Source organism: Grampus griseus, assembly GCF_964374135.1.
Source record: "Grampus griseus genome assembly, chromosome: 4".
Lineage (NCBI taxonomy): Eukaryota > Metazoa > Chordata > Mammalia > Artiodactyla > Delphinidae > Grampus > Grampus griseus.
Genome location: NC_138997.1, coordinates 99,568,190 through 99,580,834, shown reverse-complemented (window position 1 = coordinate 99,580,834; position 12,645 = coordinate 99,568,190). Strand labels below are relative to the sequence as shown.

Below are 12,645 nucleotides of genomic sequence, written 5' to 3'. Positions count from 1 at the left end.
ACCCTGTGTCTGTGGTCAGGTGCTGGGAGTGACTAAGTCAGATGTTGGCCTGGGAGGGCATGGGGGATGTCCACTTATTTGTCAGATATGCCAGTTCTCCACTGTGCTCAGAAAACTAGAAATTAGATGCTAGCACCTCCTGAGTTCTGGCCTTGAGAAAGGAGCCTTCCCACTCTCCCATAAGACGACTGTACCTAGGCTGTGTTTGAAATGTGCTATTTTATCCTAGGAGCCGCGGGAGGTCCAGGAAGGGTTTTGTTCATTTAGTCCATCCACGAACACTTGCTGGGCACTGATCACTAACCAGGCACTGTTCTAGGCACCAGGGGGTATAGGAGAGAACAGAGCAGACAGAAATTTCTGCCCTCAAGGAACTTCCTTAGTGGGGAAGAGGAGGCCATAAATAGATTAACAGATAGAGGAGAAAAATGGAAACAGCAGATGCAGCTGAGGAGATCTCATGGTCTAGGTGAGCAAGGAGGCCCTCCCTGAAGACATCTGAACCAAGCCAGGAGCAGGCTGAAGAAACCACGAGGACAAAGGCTCCAGGTGGCAAAAGCCTGGCCCATCTGAAAGCCTGAAAGAAGGCCAGTGTGGCCAAGGAGATGATGCTGAGAAGTAGACAGCAGCCACCTCAAGGGACCATATTAAAGAATTTACTTTAGGTGAACCCATTTTATTCCAAGTGAAATGAGAAGCCATTTGTGGGTTCTAAACGGAAGAATGGCATGCTCTGGTTTATACTGTATAAGATAATTCTTGCCGCTGTGAGCGGGGGCAAGGGTAGACCACGAGGAGACCGCAGCAGGGGTTGGGGGCCAGAGGGGAAGGAGGCTTGGACTAGGGCGGAGGCAGAAATGCAGAAGGGAGGTGGACTGACTCATTGCGTTATGGGGTAAAGTCATCAGGACTTGCTTCAGAACTGGATTCAAACAGGAGAAAATTCAGTTTGTCTTCGTTTCTCTTAATGTTAACAGCTTAACTGAGATATAATTCTTGAGACCATATAATTCACCCATTTAAACTGTACAATTCAATGGCTTTCAGTATATTCACAGAGTTGTGTCACTATCACTAGAGTCAACTGAAGAATATTCTCATGACTCAGAGAGAAACCTTGCACCCCTCAGTCACTACCCCCATTGTACTTTGTACCATATTTTATTTATCCAGTCTTCGGTTGATGGACATTTCATTTATTTCCGGCTTTTTGGCTATTATGAATAATGTTGCTCTGAATACTGTGTACAAGTTAATTTCTCTTGGGTTTATACCTAGGCATGGAATTTCTGGCTCATATGATAACTCTCTGTTAATTACTTGAGGAATCACCAGACTGTTTTCCAAAGCAGCTGCAACATTCTACAGTAGTGTAGGAGGGCATGATTCAATTTTAGTATCACTCTGGCTGCTGTGTGGAGAAAGGATTGGAGCAAGGCCGGGGGGAAGTGCAGAGATCAGAATGGTTACGCAAAAGTAGAGGCATCTTAGTAGGGTTCAAAGACACCCAATTTAAGGTGTACTTCATCCTGTTTGATGGCAAAAAGATTTCTGTGAGATAGCTGTCTGTACACCCTATGCGTCACTTTGTTAAACTAAAAGATTCCAACAGAGAGGGCCTGTTAAAACAGATCTGCAGTTTTCAAATCTAGAATCCTAAAGCAAACTGGTATGGAACTGTTTAAACATCTGTCCCTACGCAGCCTCCTGCAGGCAGGAGGGTATTTTCAGAGAAACTAAGGGAGTCAGTGGGTGCAATGAAACTTCCACAACTTCAAGCCATAAGAACACAGGGCTCAAGTGGCAGCCTGCTGCTGGGGACTCGTGTGGCAGTAAGCGTCACTCCTACTGCCCGGGACACTGCCCTGGCCTCCCAGTCCAGAGAAGGCCTGGCTTTGTTCCTAGTTGCCGTTTTTGACAACTGGGCAGTGGTCCTGCCCCTCTGCAATTCTTCTAGCTGAGCAAGAGAAGGGAAAGCAACATCTATCAGGCTTACTATAGTCCCTCCGCCGGGTGAGATGCTCCACTTACATTCCTTAAGTTAGTGAACCCTCACAACAAATCACCAAGGAAGAAAGGACTATTTTTCTCAATTACAGATAAAGCAGGTTGGCCCCTTTGGATTGGAAAGTCAGAAAAGTCTCTCTGAAGAGGTAGCATTTTAGCTGATATCAGCCATCCAGGGATCACGAGTAAGAGCGTTCCAAGAGTAACCCCCAAATTGTTAGGTCTCCAGGTGACCTCATTTTTATTCACATTTAATTTTCTTTTATATTTATTAATATAAATAAGAGTAAGAAGCACCCCTCTAGAGATAAATCAAGTTTAAATTCATTTAAAAGATAACCTGGAGTAGAAATTATAATTCTTTTCCTTAATATTTCTGATTTTATACTCAGGGTCTATTCTCCATACCAGCAGTCCCCCTACCCCATCCCTAAACAATCCACTCTCTCCCCTCAACATCCAATATGACTGTCCCCGCTAATGTGTCTCCATAGACCTCAGTAAGGTTCTGGAACGTGGGGAGACACAGTTCGCTTGGTCTGGTTGTGCTACTGTGCTGGGAGTGGTGACTCTGAACTCCAGAACCTCCCACGGAAGGAAGGAAGGAAGGATCTACAAATAAGTGCTACAGTGCAACTCAGAGGTCCCCTGCTCTCAGGTGAGGATGCTCTCCCAGTGACAGAATTCGTTTTTACTATAACGCTTTACCAAATTCCTCAAAACGGAATTCATCCTAAGATCTGTGTGGTGGGTCTTTAGGAAAGCCCAATAAACAAAATCCTTCTTCTCCAACGAACTAATTGAAATACAAGACCAAGGCGTGAGGCTGTTTTGAGACCAAAAATAACACATTACCGATATAATATTAAAGAATGTGACATACCCACGGGCAGGCTGCATTCCTGATATTTACCCACCTAGTCACAATACTGGGCCAGGGCATTTCTTCCTCCCAGAACCGCACCTACCCCTGTAAAATCGACGGCACGGCTGACAGAGAAGAATGTGTGCTTCTATGGGCAGATCACTCCATAAGAAACAAGGGAGAAAGAGGAAAGAGCTCTGCAGACCCAGCTCCGGCCCTCAGCCTCACTGCTTAGATCTACATTTCCCCTCACCTGGGAAAGAGCACTAAAGATGATTGAGAGAGGTTACGGAAACACAAGGATGACCAGGGAAGAAGCATCACCCTCACACACACACCTAACACTGGGTTCTGGATGCCCTGGTTCTGTCACTACATCCTAATGTGACGTCAGGCAAGAATACTGGCACTTTCTTGGGTCTCAGATATTAATTCTCTCAATTAGAGATGGTGCTCGTCTCCTTGCCATGCAGAACTGCTGTGCACACAGAGTATGAGTAAGTATGTCAAAGGCTGTGCAAAGGACACAAATACTAGGGAATCATAAGACATTACTAATGTGCAGAAGTTGCAGGCACTTGATTCCACCGTAGCCCTTATAGGGTCTTCCGAGATCCTGGCAGACGTCATTTAGGAAGGGTGACGGAGAGGGTCTGTCGGGGTTATCTTACTTCTTATACTTTCAGCTTGGCAGCTTCTGGCACTAAGAGGACTCTCATTGCCTCCTGGGTACTTTTCCTCAAACTGCTCCAGATGAGGGGTTGTCCCACGGGTATATGGAGTCATGCTTGTGGGCTGGGCTCCCAAGAGTCAGCCTTCAGTTCAAGGGAGGCTTTATGGAGAGGGAACACGTGCTTTCCCCCTCATTTTCATGTTCTAATATAAAAGGGTCTTGGCTAAACTTGTATTTGGGGAGCAAGACATGCCACCCCACCTTGAAAATGGGAATTGGGGAATCTCTGGGTATGAGGGATGCTAACGCTTCTGGATATGAGGATGTGGAGAGACCTACAAAAGGAAAAATCAGCTGGAGATTTCTGGGCAGGTGCAAAAGCAGGGACTGGCTGAACGGGCCCAGGGACAGGGCTGGGCAAACATGCCTGATGCTTTCAAGACCAAAGCATCTCACAGACTTTAAGGGGAAATGGATTTGGAACCTCCTGTTCTCCCAATTAACTCCTCTGTGCCCACTCTACTGTTTAAACCTTTAGTTGTTCTAAACTGGTGGTTCTCAACAATGTGTGAACATTAGAGATCTTAAGGGGCTTCAGAAAATAGCAGTGCCTGTCACCTCTCTCTCTCCTTCTGAGATGGAGCCCGGGTATTGTATTCCTTTTGTTTGTTTCTAACTTTTATTTAGAAATAATTTCAAACTTAGGAAAAAAACTGCCAGAAAAAGAATAGTACAAAGAACATCACATACCATTTACCTATTCTTAACATTCTGTCCCATTTGTTTTATCATTTGCTCTCTATTTTTATTTCCTCTATTTTATTTATAAAATAAAATTCTTTGAGAGTAAGACATCACACTCACCTCCTTAAAAATAAGTTCAAGGTGCATTTTCTTAGAATAGGATATTTTTCTTGCACAGCCATGGTATACTTGTCAACGCCAGGAGCTTTAACATTGATACGAATACTTTAATTTTCTCTATCATCATATTCAATTTGTCAACTGACCCAATCATCTCCTTGTAGCATTTTTACCTCCAGGATACAACCCAGTCTAGGATCAGACATTGCATTTAGTTATCGTCTCACTGGTGTGTTTTTAAAATCTCTCCAGGTGATTTTAATGTGCATCCTGGACTTTGGACCACCGTGTAAATGAATATTTATTTGCTACACTAACACATAATGAGGGCGCCCCTGGTGGCGCAGTGGTTGAGAATCTGCCTGCCAATGCAGGGGACATGGGCTCGAGCCCTGGTCTGGGAAGATCCCACATGGCGCAGAGCAACTAAACCTGTGCGCCACAGCTACTGAGCCTGCGCTCTAGAGGCCACGAGCCACAACTACTGAGCCCACGTGCCTAGAGCCCATGCTCTGCAACAAGAAAAGCCACAGCAATGAGAAGCCCGCGCACCACAACGAAGAGTAGTCCCCACTCACCGCAACTAGAGAAAGCCTGTGTGCAGCAACGAAGACCCAACGCAGCCAAAAATAAATATAAAAAACAACCCCCCCCCAAAACCCCACATAATGAGTGTTTACCAGGTGCAAAGGATTGTGAATAAATTAAGGAGCTTATTATCTTAAGGGACATACTATATACAAATCAACTATAATATCAGATGGATAAGCATGATGAAAGAAATATTAACCAAATCCGTAGGCAGAAACTTTAAATTTAACAAGCTTACTGAGGGTCTACTATGTGGCAGACATTGTACAAACTTCTGGAAAAACAGATTAATAAGAAAGAAATAACGAGTATACAATTAGTGATTAATGAATACATGATTAATTACAAAAGTGAGATTTTTTTCAAAGATTTTTCTTGGGGGAAGTGAGACTTAAAAGATAAGTAGAATTCAACGTATAGAGATGAAGTCATTTCAGGAGAGGAAATATCAGAGGGAAGTGAGTGCACAGAGGAGGAAAGGGAGACGTACACTTCACTGTATTTGAGAACTGGGTGCCTGGGGTGGTACTTGATCCTCCTGGAAAAGTAGGCTGGAAAATGTAAGATGGTACAGTCACTTCGGAAAGTCATCTGGCAGTTTCTTAGAAAGTCAAACATAAATTTACTATACAACCCAACAATCCCATTCCCAAGAGTAATTTTGTTACCCAAGAGTAACAAAAATGTGTGCGCAGGAATGTAATGTCTGTAGCAGCGCGATTCATAATAGCCCCAGGGTGGAAACAATCCAAGTGCCTATTAACTGGGGAATGTGATCATCAGAAAATGGTGTATCCATACAATGGGATACTACTGAGTAATAAAAGGGAATGAATGAATGACATATGCTACAACAATTGATGAACCTCAAAAACATGATGCTGAGATTTAGCAACTAAGTGAAAAAAGCCAGATGGAAATACATGTTGTATCGTTTCACTGATATAAATGGAAAGGATAAATTTATGAAGACAGAAAGTAGATCAGTGGTTGCCTGGCATTGGGGTAGGAACAGGGACTGACTACAAATGGATACAAAGGATGGTGATAGAAATGTCCTAAAACTGGATTATGGTTATGGAGCAGCAACTCTGTAAATTTACTAAAAGATGGTGAATTGTATGTTTAGATGAATTTTATGGTATGTAAATTATACTTCAATAAAGCTATAAAAATTAAGACGTTATCAAAATCAGACGGAAAGGAAGCAAGAACAGAAATCTTAGAAATGAAAAATGTAATTCTAAAACTTAATAGATGGGGCTTCCCTGGTGGCGCAGTGGTTAAGAATCTGCCTGCCAATGCAGGGGACAAATGTTCGATCCCTGGTCCGGGAAGATCCCACATGCCTCAGAGCAACTAAGCCCGTGCGCCACAACTACTGAGCCTGTGCTCTAGAGCCCACGAGCCACAACTACTGAGTCTGCATGCCACAACTACTGAAGCCCATTCCCCTAGAGCCCGTGCTCTGCAACAAGAGAAGCCACCACAATGAGAAGCTCGCACACCGCAACAGAGAGTAGCCCCAGTTCTCCAGAACTAGAGAAAGCCCGCGTGCAGCAACGAAGACCCAACACAGACAAAAATAAATAAATAAATAAATGTTAAAAATAAATAAAACTAAAAAAATAAAAATAAATAAATAAATAAATAAATAAATAAATAAAACTTAAAAGATGGGAAAAACTCTGGATTGGACATATTATTTAGAGGATTGGGAAATAGGAAGACAGGATTAAGGAATTCACCAGGATACAATAGAGACAAAAAGATCTTTAATAACATTTTAGGATATGGATGGAGAGGCGACCTTAACTCACCTAATGGCAGTTGCAGAAAACTGAATGGAGGCAATGACAGAGAAACAATATCTGAACACAAAATCATTGATAATTTTCCAGAATTAAAGAGAGCACCTGAGTCTTCAATAGAAAGTACATTCACTACCAACTAGAGAGTTCTAATGAAACTGCTAAACGTCAAAATACACATACACAAATGCTACCAATAGAAAAGGCAGATTATCTACAAAGGAATGAAAATTTGATTGGCAGTAGGATTTTTACCAGCAGCAATTAGTATCTGAAGACAATAGAACACTATCAACACTGTGCTATGAGAAAACAGCTGTTCACTAGAAATTTTTTTAAATTTATTTATTTTATTTATTTATTTTGGGGTGTGTTGGGCCTTCGTTGCTGTGCGTGGGCTTTCTCTAGTTGCAGCAAGCGGGGGCTACTCTTCATTGGGGTGCATGTGCTTCTCATTGTGGTGGCTTCTCTTGCAGAGCACGGGCTCTAGGTGTGCGGGCTTCAGTAGTTGTGGCATGCGCAGTCTCTAGAGCACAGGCTCAGTAGTTGAGGGGCACGGGTTTAGTTGCTCCACAGCATGTGGGGGGATCTTCTCGGACCAGGGATTGACCCCATGTCCCCTGCATTGGCAGGCGGATTCTTAACCACTGCACCACCAGGGAAGTCCCATCACTAGAATTTTATACCCAAGTAAACAACCATCCAACAGTGAGGGCAAAATACAGACATTTTCAAATATACAAAGAATTTCTTACCCCACCAAGACCCCTACGGAAAGAACTATTAAATGATGAACTTCAGCTAGAAGAAAAGTGAACCGAAAGAGAAGGCTGTGGATTCAAGAAAAAAATAGGGAGTAGAAGAATTGGTGAAATGTCAGTAAATTTAATGAACTCAAGTATAAAAACGATTGTAAATTTTAAAAGGTAAAAAACTTTAGACAACAATGACAAGATGGGAAAGGGGAGGGCTGTTAAATGGGTAAAGTATGCAAAGCTCTTTTGTAGGGAGAATTATGTGATAACTTTGTTAGAAAAACTATAGTTAAATACGTATGTGGAGGGGCTTCCCTGGTGACGTAGTGGTTGAGAGTCCGCCTGCTGATGCAGGGGACACGGATTCGTGCCCCAGTCCGGGAAGATCCCACATGCTGTGGAGCGGCTGGGCCCGTGAGCCATGGCCACTGAGCCTGCGCGTCCGGAGCCTGTGCTGCGCAACAGGAGAGGCCACAACAGTGAGAGGCCCGCATACCGCAAAAAAAAAAAAAAAAAGAAAAAAAAAGTATGTGGAAAAATAAAAGACAAGGCTGAGAAGAATAGGAATAATGCCAGAAGCGCTCAAACCAGCAGTGGAAAATGAGGGAATATAGATCATTTAACTAATCCAGGATGGTAAATGAAAAACACAAAATATGATGGAAGAATAAGTCCCAATATGTTAGTTATCACAGTAAACGCACATGGATTAAATTCACCTATCAGAGATACAACTAAAATAAAACTTACAGAAAGATTAAATATAAAGAGATGGAAAATATCACATATAAAAGGTAGCCAAAAGAAAGGTGGCATATCAATATCAATATTAAAAATGCCTAATTTAAACAATTAGCATGAAAAATGGTAAAGAGGGGCCCTACATAATAAGAATCAACTGTGATTTCTAATGCAGAATATACTTTGAGAAACACTGCCTACTATGCACTAGGGATCATGGCTGCTTTCTTCACTGCCGTATCCTTCAGTGCTTGGCACATAATAATTGTGCCAAAATATCAATATTAATGGGCAGAATGACTACCATTACCACATTATATTGAAATGATCTGTTTATGCATTTGTCTCATCACAAGGGCAGGGTTCCTATCTTACTCAGTTTTATGCCATCAATATTGAGCACAGCACCTGGCACACAGTAGGCACTTCATAAATTCAAACCGAGTTCAGGGTTCATCTCTTCCATAAAGTCTCTCCTAAATGTTCTTATCCATAATGACTTATCCTTTGTTTCTACTTCTATAGCACTCACAACTTGAAACATCCAATTTAGCAACTGATTACAGAGCAGTGTCTTTTAGGTTTCTCTCCAACCTTATTTCTCCAAAAATATTTTAGGTTCTTTGAAGATGAAGATGCCTTATACTGTGCCCAGCGCCTCAAATCAATACCTTTTTGGGTCGATGTCACTATTTGAATGACTCCAGATTAGATCAGTGGTGCCAAGCAGCACATGCCAAGGCCTCCAAGGAGTATCTCCATTCCCCCGTTTCCATCCTTGACTAAAGAGATCACTGTTTGGGCTTCCCTGGTGGCACAGTGGTTGAGAGTCCGCTTGCCGATGCCGGGGACGCGGGTTCGTGCCCCGGTCCGGGAAGATCCCACATGCTGCAGAGCGGCTGGGCCTGTGAGCCATGGCCGCGGAGCCTGCGCGTCCGGGGCCTGTGCTCCACAACGGGAGAGGCCACAGCAGTGAGAGGCCTGCGTACCGCAAAAAAAAAAAAAAAGAGAGAGAGAGATCACTGTTTGGATACAGGCTCATTTGCAAAAAATGTGGAGAAGTTAATGGGAGGGATAGGAGAAGGCAGCTGGTGTCCAATTCCAGGTCTCTGTGCTCTCTTCCTTCTGGCAAAATAGTCAGGGAGGAAAATGCCTGTGATCCCACAAAAAAGTGGGTGTGGGAAGTGGGAGGAAGATAGTTGGGGAAGAGAGTATGTCCCATACTCAGAACCTGGACCGGACGTTCCACTAGCAGGCATGTTATCAGGAGTAATTATTATGAGATCGAAAGGAAACCCCAAGGCAACTAGCTAAATTCAAGCACTCGGGACCTTGTATAAAAGACAGAGAGGGATGTTGTTTTCCGTCTACACAACAGGCACAGGAGGGGAACCTACCACAAGGAGCTCCTAATTGGGAAGCTGCAGGGGGCTAACAAAGGACAGGGTGTCCATCTTCTTGCTGGTCTTCATAAGGAAGACATCACAGTTCCTGGAGGTTCAATCAGGGCTCTGGGATGAGGTAGGGAGATGGAGGGGCTGACCTCCCGAGGTCCTTTGTAATCCAGTAATTAAATGGTGAATCGTTCACTTCCCCATTTATGCTCTGTACCCAGTTTGATAGTAAGTCCCCTGGGCTGCCTTCCAGGTTTACTACGGTGACACGCAAGCTGCTGGCGCTCAACAAATGAATCAAATGTTTAAATAGCCCACATGACCTCCTCCCCGCCTGTAAAGTACGGCGATGAATGAAATCACAACATTCCAGGCACTATCACTTGAGCAGAGCCCGCAAGGAAACACACACACACACACACACACACACACACACACACACACACACCCCACAGCACTGATTCAACTCGATTCACATTCCCACCCTGGGAGCACAGGCCACCTGCTCAGCGTGGAGGTTGTAGGAGTTTCCTTGGCAAGGATCCTTTCTCTCAGCTGCTTTAGGATGGTGTCTCCATAAGGTCACCAAGATTTAGGACCGCTTCCCTTCCGGGTTGGCCTCCGAGGCAAAGTTTCAGCTCGGATTCTGCCTGGGCCTCCCTCGGGCGCGTCCGCACTCCCTCCCCGGCCCGGGGCGCCCCGGACGCGCAGCTGGCCGGCCTGCAGCGCCTCACGTTACCTTGGTGAGCTGGGCGATCTTCTTGCACATTTTCACGTGCATCTCGGGATCACAGTCCATTCTCCAGTCGGCGCCACCTCCGGCATCGGCTTTGGAGCCCGGGCAAGTCCCGGGAGCGTGAATTTTGCTGTTGAGGGCAGAAGCCATCGCTGAAACGCGTCAGGCACTCAAAGCCTCTCGATGGCTCGGCTTCTCGATGCCCACGGTGTGTAGGTGCTTGCGCGCGCGGGCGTGTGAGTGTGTGGGCTTTCTCGGGAGAGGTGGCACTGCAGTCCCGCCGCCCGCGCCACCGCGTGGCTCCCGCGCGCCCACCCTTCCTCCTCCGGCCCTCGCTCGCTTGCTGGCTCTGCGGGCACCCGCACCCTGCGGCGAAACGCCGAGAAACCGCACGTGCCGCTCGTGACCCGCGCGCAGCTCCCGGGCCCGTGCGGGTTTCGCCTGCAATCAGCTTCAGCGACGAGAAGCCAGTGGCCTTGGAGAGGTTTGCGCCGGCCAGGCGCGGCGCTCTGGGACACGTGGGTGGCGCCGGGCTCCGGACTCAGTGGCGACGGACCCCGCCCGTGGTGGGCATCCCAGGCCAAGGAGAAAGAAGAGCCGGCCTCAGCCTCGGGCAGCTGGGGCGTTTGGTGTGGGGAAGGGACCCTGGCGACGTGCTGCTGGCGAATGGATGGCGAGAGACCGGGCACCTTGACGGGTGCACTCAGCCAGCGACTCCGGAGCCTCGGAGCTGGGCGCTGAGGGCTGAGGGGGAGGGGCGGGGTGCCGAGAGAGGGGCGGGGAGGGGAAAGCGAGTCGCGGGGACGCAAGGAGGTGCGGGGACCCGGGCATACGTTTTGGGCCCCTGCCTGGGCTGAGGGTGGGAGCCCCCCTTCCCCCATTTGAAGAAGGACCCCGGACGTTGCGGGAGAATTGCAGGAGATTACCAAAGGGAAGAAGCCAAAAGGCCTGCCGAGGAGCTGGTGACCGAAATCTGGGACGAGAAAGCGCAGAGTACGTAGTGAGGGAATGTGTAGTGTAAGAAAGCAGAGAAAAAAGTCAAAGACAGGGGTAGAAAGGATGGTGACAGGTGTGGGAAAGGAGGAAGCAAAGAGGAATGAAGGAGTGGGTGAGTAACAAATGGAGCTGAAAGTCTGAGCAAACCGATCCCAGGGAAAGTGAAGCGACTCAACCACACACCTGGCCACCGGCCACCCGGAGCCAGAATCCTGTCAAGTCTTTGGATTACGAGCTTGTGTGGTTTTCGTTTGTTTGGTGAGTGGAGGGGTTAGCGGGCCAAATTTCTTTGTGACTTGCTTTTTCTGGTTTCAAACAGTGGGCTTTGGGGAAAGTGACAACATCCTGATCAGAATTTCCTAAAGTGTGAAAACAGCATCAAAATAATAAGCAATTTGCATGGTTAATATATTTCATTTTACAAACTGCTTTATATCAGAAGTTTTAATAATCTTGAAAAAAAAACAAGCAAACCTCAAGGGGTCTCAGAAACCACGATCCCATCCCTCCACACTACCCATTTTTATAGATGAGGAAATACAGAAAACTTGTACCAAGCAAGGCAATTACAAGTAGCAGAGTTGTGTCTGAAACGGAGATATTCTTATTCTAAATTCCTTACTTTCACCCCAATACATTATACTTCATAGACATAGCCAACCTGGGTTTTGGTTCCTAGTTTATCCTCTTAGGTTCCCTCTCCAGGACAACTACCCCCTCCCCCAATTCAATTAGAAAACAGAATGCCTGAATCAGAATCACTGCCAGGATGTTGATGTAGACTCTTGTTCCTATCTTAGATTCCATGAGTCAAAATCTCTGGAGGTGAGGATCCAGAATCCACATTTTAAACGAGCGTCCTACTTAATTCCAAATTTAGAGTATTTTCTGCAGGGTCTTAATATATAATACGTTTTACAGGAATTCAACCACTTTGTAAACTAGAAGAAAATTAGCCTTTTTGATTCAGAACTTTATCAAAAGTTGTTCTCCTCTGTGGAAAATCACATCATCAGTGGCTTTGTGGCTCATATTTGGTTGCTGATACAACACACTTGTATTGTAACTGCCACGTTCATGGTGAGTCTGCCAATATGTGCAAGTGTCTGAGTACTACATTATGTCATAAAGTTAATCAAGCCAGAGCATTTCCATACTGAAATGATTTAATTATAATTGCTTTCCTTTTATCTCTCCTTTCTATTACTGTCA

General features: G+C 45.5%; 1 protein-coding gene across 2 annotated transcripts in view; it reads right to left on the bottom strand.

The window, feature by feature from the left end:
• Window positions 1-10,599, bottom strand: part of FAM184B (family with sequence similarity 184 member B) — a 114,311-nt gene extending 103,712 nt beyond the window's left edge. For both annotated transcript variants that reach the window (XM_082652778.1, XM_082652779.1), the window contains exon 1: window positions 10,441-10,599. In XM_082652778.1, coding sequence (XP_082508904.1) covers window positions 10,441-10,587 — 147 coding nt within the window. In that variant the 5' untranslated portion in view covers window positions 10,588-10,599. The remainder of the gene's footprint in view (window positions 1-10,440) is intronic.
• Window positions 10,600-12,645: the final 2,046 nt, after the last annotated feature.